This window comes from Erythrolamprus reginae, chromosome 10 (genome assembly GCF_031021105.1).
Source record: "Erythrolamprus reginae isolate rEryReg1 chromosome 10, rEryReg1.hap1, whole genome shotgun sequence".
In the NCBI taxonomy this organism is placed as follows: Eukaryota; Metazoa; Chordata; class Lepidosauria; order Squamata; family Dipsadidae; genus Erythrolamprus; species Erythrolamprus reginae.
The window spans coordinates 10,855,733-10,877,271 of NC_091959.1; the positions used below are offsets into that span (position 1 = coordinate 10,855,733).

Sequence of the window (21,539 nt, forward strand, 5' to 3'; positions counted from 1 at the left end):
TCTATGATCATCAACTCACCACAGCCAACTCGCCAGCATCAACTTGCCATAGCCAACTTCTATGATCAAGTCACCACGATCAACTCGCCATGATCATAAACTCACCACAATCAACTCACCATCATCAACTCACCATCATCATCAACTCACCATCATCAACTCATGACCAACTCACTGTGATCATCAACTCATTGCAGGACAATAGGTGACACTACTACAGTATCAAAGGAATGGTGGAATAGAATAATTAAAGAAAGGGTGCAAAAGGAAGGAGAGAATGAAATGTGAATGACAAAAAATATTTTAAATAAGCACATAAAATTGTTAAGTTGTTCCATAACTTAGAGTTGTCCCCCAGAGTTGTCCCATGTCGAATTGTCCTGCACCAGGTTGGCCTTAGCCAGTTGTCCCATTCCCCTAGCATAGGGATAGGCAAAGTTGGCTCTTCTATGGCATGTGAACTTGCATTTCTAGCATGATTGGCTCAGGAATTCTGGGAGTTGAAGTCCACAAGTCATAGAAGAGCCAACTTTGCCTACCCCTGCCCTAGCAGAATTTTATCCCTCGGCTGGGATAGGCTCTGATATGTTTTTCGTCTGGTTAGGATAGAATCCAACCGGTGGTTAGGCGTCTCCCCTGCATCCTGCTGAGAGTTGGGAACGAGAGCCAGCGCCCAGGACCCTTCCCTGTTCATTTTAAGCTATAAAAAGCAACCCAGAAGGCGGAACGCGGCCCCGGGCTAAGTTGGGGCTGTGTTCGCCTGGCCCCCTTTCACCCCCCCCCAGCTGGGCCAGCCAATGGGCGCCGCGCAAGGGGCGTGCGCAAAGCTGCGCTCAAAAGCGCCCAGCCTTCAGCTCTTCTTTGGCTTGGAGCTGTAGGCGCGAGCGGGATTGGTTGCGCGCGCGCACGGTCGCTCCGGACAGGATCCGAACCAGCCCGGGAGGGAAAGGAAAAAAAAAAAAAAGCGAGGATGCTGCGCGTGCGGTGCCTGCGCGGAGGCAGCCGAGGGGCTGAAGCCGTGCACTACATTGGGTCGAGGGTAAGCGCCCCTGCAGCCGGCTGGGAAAGCAAGCACCCTGGTTCCGTTCACACAACCCGCTGAACCCGGGGGTATTAGGACAGCTCCTTGAACTCAGGGCCGCACAAGAAGCCCCCTAACCCAAAGTTGGAAGTTAACTTCAGCTGAGCCTTGTGCTTTGAATTCAAACTCTTGCTGGGGCTTGTCCAGACCTGATTCAGCGCGTTGTGTGTGCGCGCCAACAAACCAAGTTTAGGATAGTCTGAGCAACCGGGAGAGGCACGTCAGGGTTTCGGAGTCAAGAGCGTTTGATATTCAGTCGAGGGGGGTGGTCGCGATCCGAGCAATGCTTTGGGGGGTGCGCCGCAGAAACCTCTTCCACGCGCAAAGTCACAGGTAAGCAGAGGGAATTGCGTAGGTGTGATTTTTGAGGAGGTGCGGCTGGAAGGCGTGATCCTACTTGCCCATGGATCCCCCCTGAAGTGAAGCTGGGTTTAAAAAACCAAAGTAAAACCAAACGAAAAAAAAACCCCGAGATGAAAAGATAGTTAGGAAGATCCTAGATTGTGCAGAAATTGAGAGGTCGAAATTACAAAATTCAACAGAAAGAAGATGTAGAATAGTATCCAACATGGGGTCTGCACTGCTAAAATAAATAAATAAAGGGAACCCTCAAAGAACACATCCTAGATCTGAATGAATGAAATATTCTCATTGAATACTTTGTCCTGTACAAAGTTGAATGTACTGACAACAAAATGAAATTGATCGTCAATCAGTGTTGCTTCCTAAGTGGACAATTTGATTCCACAGAAGTTTGATTTACTTGGAAGTGTTCTCTTTATTTTTCTGAGCAGTATATTTTACCAATGTTTGGGGGGAAGGATGGAGATTGAAAATGTAAATTTGTATTGTTAAGCAAATTAAATACCCCAGAGCACATGATATTTATTAAGCGCTAAGAAATGTATTTTATTGAAAATCAATTTTAAAAAAGGAAAACCTCAGAGTAAACTTTCGAAAGGTGCCTTTCGGTTGTTTCTTTGCATTGAAAGATTCAACCAATTCGCAAAAGTTTGGAACTTTGAAAGGAAAAGTTCAGATCAGAATAGAGATTTTTATTTTTGTTGCCAAAAATGTGACACTTTTTGCCAATCAAATTTAAATGTCCTTGGAAATTCTTGCCTTCCCCTTTTCTCTCCAAAGAGCTTCGATTCCAATCCATTCATGTCTTTGATCCAATTAGGTTAATTTTGATTATATCCTTTGTTCCATTCATACAAGGGGAAAAAGTTGTGAAAATTAACTACAACTAAACCCCCTCTTGAACTAGCAACTGTTCACTTGCCTCAATCTGATCTATAGGCTCTCTGGCCTAAAGTCTATAATAAAAATATTGATTTTGACTTGTTCTTGGGGAAAAAAAGATTTAGCTCACCTTCCCCCCATCATCCCTGAATCTTGAAGTCCAGAGTCTAAATTGACATATGACATGTAGCTGCCTATCTCTGTTGTCCTGGGCAAATTTGGGGACAGTGTTTCTGTGCCAAAGTTTAATCTCAGGATGGAGGTGTCAACAGACTTATTCTTTAGATGCTCTGTAACAGACTGAGAGGCAGTTTGGTGTAACTACAGAAACTACAGAGTCAGGTAGTGCATTCCAGGCATTGGTCTCTCTATTGCTGAAGTTGTGTTTTCTGCAGTCAAGTTTGGAGCGGTTTACATTTAGTCTGAATCTATTAGGTGCTTGCGTATTGCTGCGGTTGAAGGCGAAGTCGTCATTAACAGGAAGGACAGCTGGGTATATGATTTTATGATTCTCCCAATGGAACCTGACAGACTCCCAAAAATGTGCTTAGAAGAACAGATGGGCACACCCAAACCCACTACATGGGTCAACCAACTTTCTCAAACCACCCTATATTTTGGTTTCTCAATGCAATACCTGCTTTCAGCTGGACATCAGGCCAAGGCAATATTTAAACAAAGAGTTTTAGATGTTAATGCACAAACTGATATTGAGGCACTTTCTAAGTGCAGGTCACTGAAATGGTTAGCCAAGAACAAAACAGCTTTTCAACTAGAAAAATACCTGACAATGGGTCTGACCCAATACCATAGAACAGCACTCACTAGGGCAAGACTTGAGCAGTTAGATTCTATGGTCAAATATGACGATTCCACCAAGTACCATATTTTGAGAGAACATGCATTTGCGGTGCACCAGAAATAGAAGACATTGCACATGTGCTACTCAATTGTAAACTATACTCCTCAGTAAGACCTCAGTATTTACAGCCCCTACTTGACAAAATCATACACTGGGACTGTAATAAACAATTATCATATTTTCTTCAGGGTACAAATATATATGTAGTTTCTAGAACTGCTAAGTTTATAGTCAGGGCTGTTCAGATGAGAATACGTTTTATAGAACATATTGGGGTGGCATGCAAAGGAGATGAACTCACTTAAGAATATTTTATATCAGTATCTTAGATTTGTTTAATATAATCCTTTGCACGAGTTATATTCTCATGTTTTACTACTCAATTTTAGCATATTGTAGTGCATTTTAACTTATTATTTATTCAAATTCCCTCTATTTTAGCCAATTTTATTGTGTATTTTAACCAGTCACAGTTTTATGACGACCGATGTGATCCTTTTCCTCGCTTTGATATGGTCGATTGACTAATCAAATAAAGTTGATATTGATTGATTGATTGTACAGTATATGATTTTATGAACTACGGTTAGATCAGTTCGGAGGCGATGTAGTTGCAAATTTTCTGATTGCAGTATTTCAAGTCTGGTGGAATAAAGTATTTTGTTGCGAGTGGCGGAGGGGAGGACTCTTCTTGTGAAATATTTCTGGACTCTCTCGGTTGTATTAATGTCTGATATGCAGTGCGGTTTCCAGACTGGTGAGCTATAGGCAGCTCTTCCCCACTCTTCAACTTTTTGCTGACCCAGCACAGATTCCTCTCTTCCCATTTTGGGCTGGGAATGTTGACCATTTACACACTGCAAGAAGATAGGGCATACTTGCTCCAAGGCAATTTGTCAGTCTAGTTTTTCCCAACAGCTGGTAGAGAACATTGCACCCTCTTCTGCTAAGGCTCGAGTAGAAGAACTTAGCTAAAAGTTGAATATCCTCTTCTTATAATACCGGAACATAGAAACGTAGAAGACTGACGGCAGAAAAAGACCTCATGGTCCATCTAGTCTGCCCTTATACTATTTCCTGTATTTTATCTTAGGATGGATCTATGTTTATCCCAGGTGTGTTTAAATTCAGTTACTGTGGATTTACCAACCACGTCTGCTGGAAGTTTGTTCCAAGGATCTACTACTCTTTCAGTAAAATAATGTTTTCTCACGTTGCTTTTGATCTTTCCCCCAACTAACTTCAGATTGTGTCCCCCTGTTCTTGTGTTCATTTTCCTATTAAAAACACTTCCCTCCTGGACCTTATTTAACCCTTTAACATATTTAAATGTTTCGATCATGTCCCCCCTTTTCCTTTTGTCCTCCAGACTATACAGATTGAGTTTATGAAGTCTTTCCTGATACGTTTTATGCTTAAGACCTTCCACCATTCTTGTAGCCTGTCTTTGGACCCGTTCAATTTTGTCAATATCTTTTTGTAGGCGAGGTCTCCAGAACTGAACACAGTATTCCAAATGGGGTCTCACCAGCACTCTATATAGCGGGATCATAATCTCCCTCTTCCTGCTTGTTATACCTCTAGCTATGCACCCAAGCATCCTACTTGCTTTCCCTACCGCCTGACTGCACTGTTCACCCATTTTGAGACTGTCAGAAATCACGACCCCTAAATCCTTTTCTTCTGAAGTTTTTGCTAACACAGCACTGCCAATACAATGGAACGTTTGAAGTGCTTGTGGGAGGGAGCCAATGATATCCCAAAATGGACGGATGCTGGGCGGATGTAGAAATTGAAATTAGCTGGTTCAACACCGTGCTTTTAGTTGCTCTTTGCCACCTCGTTCCCAGACTCTGCTATGGTTTGTTTAAGTCAAGTTGCATCACTATACTGCTAAGAGGATGGGTAGGTGTGGTACACTGAGCAAGAACACACGAACGCACAACAGGTACAAACTTAAAGTAAACCGCACCAAACTCGACTGCAGGAAATACGACTTTAGTAACCAACTTTAGTTGATGCATGGAACTGACTACCTGACTCTGTAGTATCATCACCCAATCCCCAAAACTTTACCCTTCTTAGACTATCCACTGTTGACCTCTCCCAAATCCTAAGAGGTCAGTAAGGGGTGTGCATAAGTACACCAGTGTGCCTTCCATCCCCTGTCCTAATGTTTCTCTCTTTCTCTCTTCAATCTTAGTATTTTACTAGATTGCTATACTGTACATACATTGTATATAAACATTGTTATACCTGTCACATGTTTTTTGCTCAATTTGAAAATGAAGGGAGACTAGGATAGATCTATTTCGGCCTTATTTTGGCCTCATCAGCTAGCCATACCCACTGGGACTTGAACCTGCAACCTTTGCCTTGTAAGGCAGAGAATTATCCTCTAGGCTACAGTATCCAATCCCTTCAGCTCTGCACCAGGGAAGGGTTACATATTTTTGTGTCGAATTGTTATATCTTTGTATACCACCAATACGTACTTGACAAAAACAAATAAATGAAATAAAAATAAAACTGATTCATAAGGCATCATGTTTGCGCACTGCCCTGGGTGAGATTGACAGCTGTCTAAATTTAATTCATAAGTAACAAATGTGGGAACTTTTCCCTTGCTTATTTACAGCAGGTCTCAATGGTCCTAATTTCTCTTTGTTGGTATAATTTGCAAGGCTCAATGATAAATAGAAATAGAAACATAGAAGACTGACAGCAGAAAAAGACCTCATGGTCCATCTAGTCTGCCCTTATACTATTTTCTGTATTTTATCTTAGGATGGATCTATGTTTATCCCAGGCATGTTTAAATTCAGTTACTGTGGATTTATCTACCACGTCTGCTGGGTTGGCCAAATAAATTCAGTGTTTAAATTCAGTGACTGTGAATTTACCAACCATGTCTGCTGGAAGTTTGTTCCAAGGATCTACTACTCTTTCAGTAAAATAATATTTTCTCATGTTGCTTTTGATCTTTCCCCCAACTATACGCTAAATACGCTTAGCTTGTCAATCAAAAGATCGGCAATTCAGCGGTTCGAATCCCTAGCACCACATAACGGAGTGAGCTCCCGTTACTTGTCCCGGATTCTGCCAACCTAGCAGTTCGAAAGCACGTAAAATATGCAATTAGCAAAATAGGATTCCATGCGCCTTTGGTGTTTAGTCATGCCAGCGTGCTATAGGTTTGCCATCATGTCCCTACACAATTTCTGACAAACGGCGGTCCAATCATTGTTTCCCGAGAACCTGAAACCTTACGACGGGCCCCGTCTAGTCACATCGCTATAATTTCCCGCCCCCTTCCGATTGTTGTTTTTGCTTTCAAATTTTCAGTTTGCAAGAGTTGTCACGGGATGGGTGCAGCGAACTTTCCAGAGCACCCAGGCTGCAGCGGCTTCCAATTCTCCCTGCCCTGCTACCGCTGCGGCTGAAACTTCCAAAGTTCCTGATCTGAGCCCAGAAAATTGTCCTGTCTGCTCCTACAATGAATGGGACCCATTGGAAGAAGTCATTGTGGGGAGAGCCGAAAACGCCCGTGTCCCTCCTTTTACAGTGGAGGTCAAGGTGAGACTTTACTCTCTGAAATTCAAGGAACGTTGAATGTGATAAGGCTGTCTTTTTATTTCTCCTAACATTGTTGGCCTATTCCTCCACCTTTTCCTTCCTTCCTTCCTTCCTTCCCTCCCCCTTCCTTCCTTCCTCCCTTCCTCCCTCCCTTCTTTCCTCCTTTCCTCCTTTCCTTCTTTCCTTCTTTCCTTCTTTCCTTCTTTCCTTCTTTCCTTCTTTCCTTCTTTCCTTCTTTCCTTCTTTCCTTCTTTCCTTCTTTCCTTCTTTCCTTCTTTCCTCCTTTCCTCCTTTCCTCCTTTCCTCCTTTCCTCCTTTCCTCCTTTCCTCCTTTCCTTCTTTCCTTCTTTCCTTCTTTCCTTCCTTCCTTCCTTCCATCCCCCTTCCTTCCTCCCTCCCTCCCTTCTTTCCTTCTTTCCTTCCTTCCTTCTTCTCCTCCTCCTCCTTCTTCCTTCTCCTTCTTTTCCTTCTTCCTCTTCCTCCTTGATACCGTATTTTTTGGAGTATAACATGCACCTTTTTCCTCCCTAAAAGAGGCTGAAAATTCAGCTGGGTCTTATACTCTCAATGTCGCTTTCCCCCCCCAACCCTAACTAGGTGCTAACAATCTTCCCAGCTTTTACATTGCAGATTCTTTCATTGTTACTCTTTGCGAATAATTTTTTCCAAGCCCTAAATCTTTGCAGGTTTTTTTCATTGCTCTCACTTGCTCCAAATAAGGTTCTTTCCAGCCCTAACCAGATGCTAACGATGTTCCCAGCTCTTACCCACTTGCAAGCTCTTTCATTGTTACTCTCTGTCAAGAATGTTTTCCAAACCATAAGTCTGTGCAGGGTTTTTTTCATTGCTATACTTGCTCCGAATGTTTCTTTCCAGCCCTAACCAGGTGCTAATGATTTTCTCTCTATAAATAAGATTTTTTTTAAAGTCCTAACCAGGGGCTAAAATAAGGTGCGGAAGCTGACCAGACTATGGACGCTAGCCAGATGAACATCTAGTAAGCAGTTTCTTTTCCCTATTTTCCTCCCCAAAAACTAAGGTGTGTCTCATATTCCGAAAAATAGGGTAAGTAAACTTTTAGACTCTTATATGAGTTTCCAGACTGGGAATCCTATTCATTTCTCCCCCCAGCAAAAGCAATGATTGTGCTTTAAAAAAACAACAGAGGGATGATGACCTGAGCTTTCATATATCCAAGTCCACAGAGGGCATGGAGGGTGCAAGCTGAAGTCGTCACATTTGCCAACGTGGCCAACCTGATGGTCTCAGATGACATTTAGAAGAACCCAACCCCCCCCATAAATAACATGAAAACATAACTTGAAAGTTGCTGAGCTGGTTGTTTGGGGTCCAGTCCGCATGACCACCAGCTTATCTCGGAAACTTTAGAGGACTATTACTCGTTGCTGGAAAAAAATCTCTCTTGGCCCTTGAACCCTACATGTGATTGAAACGGGGACTGCAGTCATTCCAGCAGCACAAATCTCGCAGTCTGAGTGTCAACAACAATTGGGGCATTGAGTTGAGACTTGTGGGAGGTGTCTTCAGGATCAGGAACGGCCTGTTCTCTAGTCTTCATAACCATTGTTAGGAATGTCTTTTCCTTGACTCCTCTGCTGTGTATCTTCTTCAGCAGCTCCCGATATGGACCAGTTCTTAGAACCGGTAGTAACAGTAGTGGGAGGCTCCGCTCACCCATCTCCTAAGTAGAAATGTATGGTTTTTCTTCCAAATCCATCTGAGCTAAGAAATTCCACACTTGTTAAACGAATCATAGAAACATAGAAGATTGACGGAAGAAAAAGGTCTCATGGTCCATCACGTCTGCCCTTATACTATTTCCTGTATTTTATCTTAGGATGGATATATGTTTATCCCAGGCATGTTTCAATTCAGTGACTGTGGATTTACCAACCACGTCTGCTGGAAGTTTGTTCCAAGCATCTACTACTCTTTCAGTCAAATAATATTTTCTCATGTTGCTTTTGATGTTTCCCCCAACTAACCTCAGATTGTGCTCCCTTGTTCTTGGGTTCACTTTCCTATTAAAAACACTTCCCTCCTGGACCTTATTTAACCCTTTAACATATTTAAATGAATTGATCATGTCCCCCCCTTTCCCTTCTGTCCTCCAGACTATACAGATTGAGTTCATTAAGTCTTTCCTGATAGGTTTGATGCTTAAGACCTTCCACCACTTTTGTAGTCCATCTTTGGACCATTGCAAGCAGGCACATAAATTGGTAGCAGAGCTAGTTAGAACCTGGTACTGATCTTTTTGTACCTTTTTGGGACCAAACCATTAGTGATCTCTCTATCAAACCACCTGGTGGAGGGATGAGTTACCTTGCTCTGTCTGGATGAAACCCAACAGAATTACTGTATTTTTCAGAGTATAAGACACACCAGAGTATAAGATGCACCTTAGTTTTGGAGAAGGAAAATAGGAGGGAAAAATCTACCTTCTAGGTAGTCATCTGGCTTGCATCCTTAGTCTGGTCAGCTTCAGCACATCATTTTATCCCCTGGTTAGGGCTGAAAAAAAATCATGTTTGGAGGGAGTAGCAATGAAAACAAACCTGCAAAAACTTTGAGCTGGAAAAAACCTTATTTCGGAATAGCAATGAAAAAAATCTGCAAGCCGGGATTATTGTTAGCACCTCATTAGGGCTGGAAAAAACCTTATTTTGGAGTAGCAATGAAAAAAATTTGCAAGCCCGGATTATTGTTAGCACCTCATTAAGAGCTGGAAAAACCCTTATTTCGGAGTAGCAATGAAAAAAATCTGCAAGCCTGGATTATTGTTAGCACCTCATTAGGGCTGGAAAAAACCTTATTTCGGAGTAGCAATGAAAAAAATCTGCAAGCCGGAATATTGTTAGCACCTCATTAGGGCTGGAAAAAACCTTATTTCGGAGTAGCAATGAAAAAAAATTGCAAGCCGGGAATATTGTTAGCACCTCATTAGGGCTGGAAAAAACCTTATTTCGGAGTAGCAATGAAAAAAAATTGCAAGCCGGGAATGTCGTTAGTACCTCATTAGGGCTGGAAAAAACCTTTTTTAGAGGGAGTAGCAATGAAAAGAAGCCTGCAAGCTAGGAAAATTGTTATCGCCTTGTTAGGGCTGGGGAAAAAAGCTTTGGAAAAGCTGCATTTCGAGGGGGCAAAATTGTTGAGGGCAAGAGGCTGATTCTGTAAACCACTTAAAGAAGAGTGCAAAGCATTGTGAAGTGGTATATAGATCTGAGATGGCTCAGTGGTTAGAGTGCAGTACTGCAGGCTACTTCGGCCGACTGCTAGTTGCAGTTCGGCAGTTCAAATCTCACCGGCTCAGGGTTGACTCCGTTTTCTGTCCTTCCAAGGTCAGTAAAATGAGGCCCCAGATTGTTTGGGGGAAATACACTGACTCTACAAACCATTTAGACCATATAAAAGCACTATGAAGTGGTATCAACAAACCACAACGAAGTGTGATATGGATTTTCCCCTTCTTAGGGGAGAAGGGGAATCTTCTTTTGTTCATCTGTTGAAAAAAACATTCATGCAATTGTCTAATCAATTGTTTCAGACCGACTTTGTTTTGTTTTGTTGTTGTTCGTCCAGGCTAATACCTATGATAAATACTGGGAATTTTATCAGAAGTACGGAGGCCAGAGTTTCCCCGAGGATTATATCAAGAAAGCCGTGGTTGAAATTGAAGAAATGTGCAATATTTTGAAGATGGAGGGAGTGGTTGTGAAGAGGCCAGAAGTTCTCAACTGGTCAACCAGATATAAAACACCCGATTTTGAATCTACAGGTACTTTTTACTGAAACTTCCAACCAAGTTTAGTCCTTTCCATCTGTGTATTTTCTGTAGTCTGCCTACCGTATTTTTCAGAGTATAAGAGGCACCTAGATTTTAGAGGTGGAAAACAAGAGAAAACGTATTCTGAACCAAATGGTGTAGTAATATATTATTTAATAAAATACCAGTGTAGCAGAATACTGTTTACAACCATGTACACTTTTTACAAACTTCAAACTTGACAGCTTTAAGTCTTGTGGACTTCAACTCCCAGAATTTCTCCTCCGGTCATGGTAGCTCAGGAATAGGAGTTTATTTATTTATTTATTTATTAGATTTGTATGCCGCCCCTCTCCGTAGACTCGGGGCGGCTCACAACAATAATAAGAACAATGTAAAAACAAATCTAATAATTTAAAAAACACTAAAAACCCCATTATTAAAAGCAAACACACACACAAACATTCCATGTATAAACTGTATAGGCCCGGGGGAGATGTGTCAGTTCCCCCATGCCTGATGGCAGAGATGGGTCTTAAGAACTTTACGAAAGGCAAGGAGGGTGGGGGCAGTTCTAATCTCCGGGGGGAGCTGGTTCTAGAGGGTCGGGGCCGCCACAGAGAAGGCTCTTCTCCTGGGTCCCGCCAAATGACATTGTTTAGTCGACGGGACCTGGAGAAGGCCAACTCTGTGGGACCTAACCGGTCGCTGGGATTCGTGCGGCAGAAGGCGGTCCTGGAGGTATTCTGGTCCGATGCCATGAAGGGCTTTATAGGTCATAACCAAGACTTTGAATTGTGCCACAAGTCTTAAACTTGCCAAATTTGAATACCCTTGCACCCCTTATGCCTAACCCAAAGGTCTTCAAACTTGACAAACTTTTCATTCATTTATTTTAAATAATTTTTATTAAATAATTTTTAAAAATGAAACAACATACAATACAAAAAAGAAATATACATAGATACAAATCAAACATACATAAAACTATACACTAATAGAAGCATAACCTAACCAAACCTAGAAACGTAAAACATACAAAAATAATATATATGTATTACAGCATTAAGTATCGTTATTATGTTCTCAATTCCTAATTCCTTCCAACGATCAAAAATCAATATATTTTTTAATTGTTAACTTATTCTTTTAATCACCCACATTTTGATTTGTCATAGAATTCTTTATTGGCCAAGTGTGATTGGACACACAAGGAATTTATCTTTGGTGCATATACTCTCAGTGTACATAAAAGAACAGATACATTTGTCAAGAATCACGAGGTTGAACCCTTAATGATGGTCACAGGGGTCAAACAGCAATGAAGAAACAATCAATATTAATAAAAATCTTAAGGATACAATACACAGTTACAGTCATACAGTCATAAGTGGGAGGAAATGGGTGATAGGAATGATGAGAAAAAACTAGTAGTAATAGTAGTGCAGACTTAGTAAATAGTTTGACAGTGTTGAAGGAATTATTTGTTTAGCAGAGCGATGGCGTTCGCGGAAAAAACCCTGCATCATAAGAATAGCAATCGTGCTGGAAATGTTGAACGTTGTGTGTGTATATCAGCAGTAAGCCTTGTACACAGCCATGATAAAGCACAGAGATGGAATAACAGGCTACTACGTGTGTGTTGATTTCCCTGGCAGGCATGTACGCAGCTATGCCAAGAGACATTTTACTTGTAATTGGGAATGAGATCATTGAAGCGCCGATGGCGTGGCGTGCTCGCTTCTTTGAATATAGAGCCTATCGCCCGGTCATTAAAGAGTATTTTCTCCAGGGAGCCAAATGGACAACAGCGCCGAAGCCCACGATGTCGGATGAGCTTTATGACCAGGTAGCATCTTCTGATTCTCCCAAATAATAAAATAGGAGAGAATATTTGAACTCTGGGATCCTTGGGGCTCTGTAAGCTTGGTTGTTTTCCTGCAGATGTTTCATTATCCAACTAGGTAACCAATAGAGTGGGGTTTGTGGAGAGTAGTAGTAGTAGTAGTAGTAGTAGTAGTAGTAGTAGTAGTACCAGGATTGTGGAAACTTTGATGCTTTCTGAACTTAGTTGTTTTGCAGACATCTTATTATCTAACTAGGTAATATTATCAGTGCTAAGAGGGAATGGGGTTTGTGGAGTGGAGAAAGAGGACCACTGTGGGATCTTTGATGCTTTCTGAACTTGGTTATTTTCATGCATCTCTCTCTCTCTCTCTCTCTCTCTATCTATCTCTCTATCTCTCTATCTCTCCATCTCTCCATCTCTCCATCTCTCTCTCCATCCACCCACCCACCCACCCACCCACCCATCTCTCTCTCTCTCTCCATCTCTCCATCTCTCTCTCTCTCTCTATTTATCTATCCATTTCTCCATCTCTCTCTCCATCCATCCATCCATCCATCCATCTCTCCATCTATCACTCTCTCTCTCTCTATCTATCTCTCCATCTCTCCATCTCTCTCTCTCTCTCTCCATCCATCCATCCCTCTCTCCATCTCTCTCTCTTTATCCATCCATCCATCCATCTCTCTCTCCATCTCTCTCTCTCTCCATCCATCCATCCATCCATCCATCCATCCATCTCTCTCTCTCTCCCTCTCCCTCTCCCTCTCCCTCTCTCTCTCTCTCTCTCTCTCATCCCCTGGGGAATGCAATTTGCCGGCTACAGCTCCTAAGGCTGTATGTTTTTTACCGTCTCTGGGTCCCAGGGACTATGTGCTATGTCTCTCTTAAAAATTAGGATTATCCCATCCGCACAGTGGAGGACAGGCACAAATTGGCTGCCCAGGGGAAATTTGTCACCACTGAATTTGAGCCTTGTTTTGATGCTGCAGACTTCATAAGAGCTGGAAGAGATATCTTTGTGCAAAGAAGTCAGGTGAGTCAATGAAGACGCCTCCCTCAGGTTTTCCTTAAATCTTATACAGTATATGTCTCCAAATCAGTGATGAAATCCAATATTTTTTTACTATCGTTTCTGTGGGCGTGGCTTGGTGGGTGTGGCTTGGTGGGCGTGGCAGAGGAAGGATACTGCAAAATCCCCATTGCCTCCCCACTCCTGGGTGATGGATATTGCAAAATGATCGACTGGTATGCATGTGTGTTTGGATAATTCGTTAGGGTTTTTATTATGTTTTTTTTTTACTGTTTTTATTATCTATATTTAACTTTTGTATCTTTGTATTGTATTATTCATTGTTGTAAGCCACCCTGAATCCCAAGGGGTTGGGCAGCATGGAAGTCCAAAGAATTAAATTTAATTAAATTAAAATCTCCATTCCCACCCCCAATCTGGGGCCAGCTGGAAGTGCTATAAATTCTATAAGTATACAGTTACATACTACACTGCTCAAAAAAATAAAGGGAACACTCAAAGAACACCTCCTAGATCTGAATGAATGAAATACAGTAGTCCCTCACCTATCGCTGGTGTTACGTTCCAGACCTGGCCGCGATAGGTGAAATCCGTGATGGGGAATTTATCGACTGATAGTACTTATTTAAGTATTTATATTGCAATTGTTTGGTAAGTTTTCATTGTTTTAAGTGTTTATAAACCCTTCCCACACAGTATTTATTTTAGATACAGTATTTTAGATACAGTATTTACAATTTTAGATTTATTTTTTTATAAAAACCCTGCCGATCGAGTTCGGCGGGCTGTTTAAATCTGCCGATCGACTTCTTCAGAAACCCGCGATGAAGTGAAGCCGCAGTAGGTGAAGCGTGGTATAGCGAGGGACTACTGTAGTCTCATTGAATACTTCGTTCTGTACAAAGTTGAATGTGCACAACAGCATGTGGAATTGATGGTCAATCAGTGTTGCTTCCTAAGAGGACAGTTTCATTTCACAGAGGTTTGATTGACTTGGAGTTATATTGTGTTGTTTAAGTGTTCCCTTTATTTTTTTTGAGCAGTGTATTTTTTTCTTTTTTTCAAAGTGTTAGCAAGTTAGCAATAAGGGGCGAGTACAAGTGCACTAGAGTGCCTTCCATCCCCTGTCCTATTGCTCTCCTATATCTCCTATACCTTTCTTCTATTCCTATATCTCTTCTTCTATTCTTTCATTGATATGTTCTATTACTCTATCTTCTTTTCTATTCTTTCTTAGATATATTTACTATGAGTATCTCCTCTATAACCTTCATCATGTATTTTATTATGTGTATATAGATATATACACACTAAAACCCTCATTGTGTATTGGACAAAATAAATAAATAAATAAAAAGTTCAAAAGTTCAAAAAAAGAGACGGGGTGGCACAGCAGGTAGAGTGCAGTACTGCAGGCCACTGAAGCTGACTGTAGATCTGAAGGTCAGCGGTTCAAATCTCATCACCGGCTCAAGGTTGACTCAGCCTTCCATCCTTCCGAGGTGGGTAAAATGAGGACCCGGATTGTGGGGGCAATAGCCTAGCTCTGTTAAAAAGTGCTATTGCTAACATGTTGTAAGCCGCCCTGAGTCTAAGGTGAAGGGCGGCATAAAAATTGAATAAATAAATAAATACTGATAATTTGATGTTTTCAGGGATACCAACACAAAATTATTATTTTTTTAGTTTTTTTTTTAAAAAACCCACCTTTATTACTTTACAAGTAACTCAAGGTGAGGATTCTATCTAAAACTCCTTTCTCCTCCTGTTTTCCCCACAACAACAGCCCTCTGAGGTTGTGTTTAGACATGTGGAAACTAGAATTGTCTCCTTCTCCAGTGTTCTGCCAGGCTCTCTGATAGGAGCCTCCTGAAAATTCAAGGGTACAAATTTCAGACACACACACATTTGAAAATTCAAAACAATGTTCTTTATCACAAAATTCAAAATAAACTAAGCACTCTTTATGTACTGCAAAGAGCACCCGTCCCAAAACAACCGGGTAGTCTGTACAGTTTCCCTTAAGCAGTCATTAAAGTTAGCAGCTGTGAAGAAACTTCACATCCCTTCTTCTTCCAATGAAGTGAGACACACACGTTGCTCTGCTTTGGTTCAAAGGCGTGAAAAATCAACAAAGTCCAGAAAACAGCAACACGCGATTCCTGAAGAACTGCGATCAGATATTCTTTCACAACGGCCAAACCCACATGCTGCTATTTATAGCAGCAGCCCTAATTACTGGAGCCCCACCCAACCACAGGTGGCCTCATTTTCTCTTGTAATAATCCTTCAGTTGTTGTCTCCTATGCATCACTCTACGCATGCGTGGATGTGTCATTAATTCTTGTTCAGAATCCAAGGATGATACAGATGATTGATCTCCTCCTGGGCTGTCTACCAAACTCCCCTCTTCCCTGTCACTCAGGTTTCATCGGCAGATGCCATCGGGAGCAAAACAGACCTGCGGCATGTGGATGTCTCCCCCACATCCATTTGCACATTTCTTGGGGCAGGAGCTGGGCCAGAGCTAACCACAACATCCAGTGGTAGCTCTAAATAAATTTATCATATCTTGGCTAGTCACTGTTACCCAGAAAAAATAAACAGAACACGTAGCAATAGCGCTTAGACTTACTGTATATACCGCTATACAGTGCTTCACAGCCCTCTCTAAGCGGTTTACGGAGTCCCCAACAATCTGGATCCTCATTTTACTCACCTCAGAAGGATGGAAGGCTGAATCAACCTTGGAGCCAATCGGGATCGAACTGCCAAACTGCTGGCAGCCCGTAGTCAGCAGAAATAACCTGCAGTACTGCCTTCTAACCACTGTGCCACCAGGGCACACATACCTGGGAATGCCGCTGTAACAGGACAGAACTTACAAAATTTGGGAAAATCCAAATATCCTCTTTGATTCAGATTATAGCGGGAGATTTGATTAAGTTTGTCTTCAATTATAAACCAGATGCATTTTTGCATTCATTTCTCCATTGTCGCAGGTTACGAATTTCATGGGCATTGAGTGGATGAAGAGACATCTTGCTCCGGATTATAGAGTCCATACTATTTCTTTCAAAGACCCCAACCCGATGCACATCGATGCTACTTTTAATATCATTGGCCCTGGGATCGTGCTTTCTAATCCAGATCGCCCCTGTAATGAGGTAAGTATCCAGATATATGCAGAGTTATGCAGGGGGACTAGATTAGATACCAGAATATTATTATTATTATTATTATTATTATTATTATTATTATTATTTATTAGATTTGTATGCCACCCCTCACCGAGGACTCGGAGCTGCTCACAACAAGAAAACAGTACAAATCCAATTTTTAAAACAGTTTAAAACCCTTAACATAAAAACAATCACACATCTCATACAGACCATACATAAAGTGGAAATGGCCCAGGGGAATCAATTTCCCCATACCTGACGGCAGAGGTGGGTTTTGAGGAGTTTGCGAAAGGCAAGGAGGGTGGGGGCAGTCCTAATCTCCGGGGGGAGTTGATTCCAGAGGGTCGGGGCCACCACAGAGAAGGCTCTTCCCCTGGGTCCCGCCAGACGACATTGTTTCATCGACGGGACCCGGAGAAGGCCAACTCTGTGGGACCTAACTGGTCGCTGGGATTCGTGCGGCAGAAGGCAGTCCTGGAGATATTCTGGTCCTATGCCATGAAGGGCTTTATAGGCCATAACCATATAATGTGGCGATTAAAGAACCAGATAAATGACAATTTAAAATGACAATTTGCTCACAGTCACTCATGTCCTCATCACCTCAAGGTTTGACTACTGCAACGCTCTCTACATGGGGCTAACTTTGAAAAGTGTTCGGAAACTTCACATCGTGCAGAATACGGCTGCGAGAGCAATCATGGGCTTTCCTAGATACGTCCATGTCGCATCAACTCTCCGCAGCCTGCACTGGCTGCCGATCAGCTTCCGGTCACAATTCAAATCTTTCCCCAAGATCATTCACACATTCCGTTAGACTTTATGGAAACTGCAGTTTAATGTTTCCAAATGTAAAAAAATGCACTTGGGCCAAAGGAATCCTCAATCTGAGTATTGTATTGGCAGTTCTGTGCTAGCAAAGAACTTCAGAAGAGAAGGATTTAGGGGTAGTGATTTCTGACAGTCTTAAAATGGGTAAACAGTGCGGTTAGGCGGTAGGGAAAGCGAGTAGAATGCTTGGCTGCATAGCTAGAGGTATCACAAGCAGGAAGAGGGAGATTGTGATCCCGCTGTACAGAGGGGCGGCATACAAATGTAATAAATAAATAAATAAATAAAGTAAGTAAGTAAGTAAGTAAGTACGGAAGGAAGGAAGGAAGGAAGGAAGGAAGGAAGGAAAGAATTCTATTCTATTCTATTCTATTCACGACTCTCTTAGATCGATCTCTTCAAGAAGGCAGGCTGGACAGTCATTCATCCGCCACTCCCTCTCATCCCGGACGGTAGGTTCAGCTCTGTTTCCATACGGAAGCCCTGACTTGAGAAGGCAGCGTTCTATTGTTGATGGTTGCATGGTGAGACCTCCATAAGTGCTGATGTTTTCATCTCTAGATCATCCGCTGTGGATGTCTTCCAAATGGCTTTCCATGAACGTCCTGATGCTGGATGAGAAACGGGTGATGGTCGATGCCAACGAAACCCCGATCCAGAAGCTCTTTGAAAGCCTAGGTAAGACCAATTTAGCCAGAGGGGCCCAAAATTTCATGGAACCCTCATTTTCAGAGTTTGTGTCTCTGAAGGATACTTCAACCCAGATTCCTCCAACTCAGTGTTTCTCCAACTAACTGTGCTCTAGAAGCGTGAATCTCTTCTAGATCCAAAGTTCAAGTTGGAGTTTGGAAGTTCAACATCTTTGAAGGACACCAAGTCAGCAAAAGCTGCTGTATGCCCAAAATGATGAACTTTATACCTGATCAGTCCTTTTGAGATGTGGCTGGCCTCTTAACCTTCAAGATGTCTGCCTGTACCTTGACCTTTCTTCAAGGTTAAGAGAAGGCTAGATGTCCTTCATATTTTAGAGATAGGTGAGGTCTCCCTCAAAGAGATACCACTTAATCTTTCTGTTCAGCCCTGGGGGAAAAAAGAAGAAGAAGATATAAGATGTAAGAAGTTCGATTTTGAGCTGCTCAAAGTTGACTCAGTCTAGCATCCTTCTCGGGTTGGTAAAATGAGGACTCAGATTGTTGGGTGCAAGAGGCTGAGTCTGTCAAGCACTTAGAGAGGACTGTAAAGTCGTATATAAGTCTAAGTGCTATTGCTATGAGTCCTCCCTTTACCAACTCAGAGGCACACAGAGTTGGCCTCCTCTAGGTCCTGTCAACCAAACAAGGTAGACTGGTGGGACTTCGGGGGAGAGCCTTCTCTGTTGCCGCCCTGGCTCTTTGGAAGCAACTCCCACCCAATGTCTGCACTGCTCCCACCCTGCTGGTTTTTCATAAGGCCACAAAGACATGGCTATGCCAGCAGGCTTGTGGATCCTAAATTAACACCAACTTGACCACCTGTACGAACATGAGTTCGTGAATAGTATGTATGTGGGTCATGTGTTGCCTTGTTATGAGTTTTTTAATCAGGGTTTTAGAATTTTACTTTTTTATCTTGACTTCTTCTTATTGCTATTTGTAATTTTATAATTTTGTAATTTATATTTTTTGATAATTTTATACTGTTGTTAGCCTCGGGATTCGGCGGCATAGAAGTCTCTGAGTCGACGGAGAGGGGCGCCATACAAATCTAATAAATAAATAAGTCAAATGAAATAAATAAATAAATAAATAAACAAACTCCCAGGTTGGTAAAATGAGGACTCAGATTGTTGGGGGCAAGAGGCTGACTCTGTCAACCGCTTAGGGAGGGTTGTAAAGTGGTATATAAGTCTTAAGTGCTATTTATTTATTTGTTTGTTTGTTTGTTTATTCATTTATTCATTCATTCATTCATTCATTCATTCATTCATTCATTCATTCATTCAATTTTTATGCCGCCCTTCTCCTTAGACTCAGGGAGGCTTACAACATGTTAGTAATAGCACTTTTTAAACAGAGCCAGCCTATTGCCCCCACAATCCGGGTCCTCATTTTACCCACCTCGGAAGGATGGAAGGCTGAGTCAACCTTGAGCCGGTGATGAGATTTGAACCGCTGACCTTCAGATCTACAAGTCAGCTTCAGTGGCCTGCAGTACAGCACTCTACCTGCTGTGCCACCCCGGCTCATATTGCTATGAGTCTTCCCTGATTGCACAAATATTGGGGCCATGGGACTCGAGACCTTCGTAGAGTCTTCTAACCAAGGCTTACATATGCAATATCATAACTAGAAATACTATTGCTTTGGCCGTGTATGCCTGTGTCTGACTTCTCATTCATTCACGAGGAGGTGGGGGGAAATTACCTTCCAGAAATGGCCTTCTCTTCTTTTGCTTGCAGGCATTTCAACCGTCAAAGTCAACATCCGTCACGCCAATTCTTTGGGAGGAGGGTTCCACTGCTGGACCTGCGACATACGTCGCCGTGGCACCTTGAAGTCTTATTTTGATTAGGAGGCGGGCCTGTCCGATGCCACAGGCTACCATCCAATGGGAATGCATGAGTCGTAAGAGGAAGTTAGCTTCCCCTGGATCCTTGAAAACAATAATGATTGAAACCAATGTAGATGCATGAGTTGCTGTGCTTTGAATCAGGTTCCTTCTCCTTCTAACTCAGTGTTTCCCAACCTTGGCAACTTGAAGCTGTTTGGACTTCAACTCCCAGAATTCCCCAGCCAGCGTTCGCTGGCTGGGGAATTCTGGGAGTTGAAGTCCAAAGAGCTTCAAGTTGCCAAGGTTGGGAAACCCTGTTCTAACTTGTGCCCCCTTCCGTCCCCTAAGGGTCTATCCACATATTATACACAGGGAACGAGGGCCAGAGGTAATTAGTGCTTCTTGATAAATGGTTGGCGTTTGAGGGATGGCTTCCATTATTTGAACCTAAGAAGAGCCCTGCTGAATCAGGCCAAAGTCCATTGAGTCCAGCATTCTGATGTTAGTAAGTTGGTGAAAATGCCGCTGTGGGTGCCGCCATCTTGGATTTTGCTTCTGCGCATGCACAGAAGCTAATTTATGCCTCTGCGCATGTGCAGAAGCTATTTTTGATTGCTGCGGCAGCGCGGGCACTAGCAAAACAGACACGTAAGTAGGGCGTCACCCTGAGCAAACTGGCAGCAAAAGGATCCAGAACCCACCCCTGCTACACAGATAACATGCCATCAGTGAAGATGGGTTAAATAAAAACCCTTTCTGGCCACGTGCCACATTGAATGGTCTCGTTTCGTCATGACTTTAGAGATGTAGGCATTGAAACTCAAGCAAGGAGAAGCATAGGACTTCGGGGTCATTAAAAGTTGAGCCTACGGGGGCTCTACTAAGCCCCCATAGGGCTCAATATTTCAGGACCATGGAGAGCAACTTTATACAGGTGGTCCTTCCCTAATGACAGTGATGGTGAACCTTTTTTTTCCTCAGGTGCCGTGCTATAGTGCATGCACAAGTGCCTACACCCATAATTCAATGTCTGGGGAGGGCGAAAACAGCTTCCCCCACCCCCTGGAGGCCAAAAACGGCCTGTTTCCGAACTTTTGGTGGGCCCAGTAGACTCGTGTTTCGTGCTCCCCAGGCTCCAAAGGGTTCCTTAAAGCCATGAGAGGATAAAAACACCCTCTTCCATCCCTCCAGAGGCTCTCTGGAAGCCAAAAACGCCCTCCCAGAGCCTCTGTGCGAGCCAAAAATGAGCTGGCCGGCACACACATGCCTATTGGAGCTGAGTTAGGGTGACGATTCACGTACCAGCAGATACGGTTCTGCGTGCTACCTGTGGCACTCGTGTCATAGGTTCGCCATCACTGCCTTATGATAACCATTGAGATTGCAACTTCCTTTTTAAAAAAAATATATTTTATTTTTTAATTTTTTTTAAAAAAAACCAAGGCAGACACATAAAAACACACAACATAAAAGAAAAATACACATACAGTGATACCTCATCTTATAAACGCCTCATCATACAAACTTTTCGAGATACAAACCCAGGGTTTAAGATTTTTTTGCCTCT

General features: G+C 42.5%; 1 protein-coding gene across 1 annotated transcript; it reads left to right on the top strand.

Moving 5' to 3' along the window:
* The first annotated feature begins 849 nt into the window (after window positions 1–849).
* GATM (glycine amidinotransferase) lies at window positions 850–20,746 on the top strand. The gene is made up of 9 exons (XM_070763467.1): window positions 850–1,039; window positions 6,534–6,764; window positions 10,368–10,563; window positions 12,210–12,400; window positions 13,296–13,433; window positions 16,433–16,597; window positions 17,832–17,895; window positions 18,005–18,121; window positions 19,881–20,746. Exons 1-9 carry the CDS (start codon window positions 971–973, stop codon window positions 19,991–19,993), a joined length of 1,284 nt encoding a protein of 427 aa, XP_070619568.1. The 5' UTR covers window positions 850–970; the 3' UTR covers window positions 19,994–20,746.
* The last annotated feature ends 793 nt before the right edge of the window (window positions 20,747–21,539 follow it).

Coding starts and splice junctions, on each gene's coding strand:
- GATM (XM_070763467.1), top strand. CDS start 971: ATGCTGCGCGTGCGGTGCCTGCGCGGAGGCAGCCGAGGGGCTGAAGCC. Junction 6,765..10,367: donor CTTTTACAGTGGAGGTCAAG/GTGAGACTTTAC, acceptor TTGTTCGTCCAG/GCTAATACCTATGATAAATA. Junction 16,598..17,831: donor CAGATCGCCCCTGTAATGAG/GTAAGTATCCAG, acceptor CGACTCTCTTAG/ATCGATCTCTTCAAGAAGGC.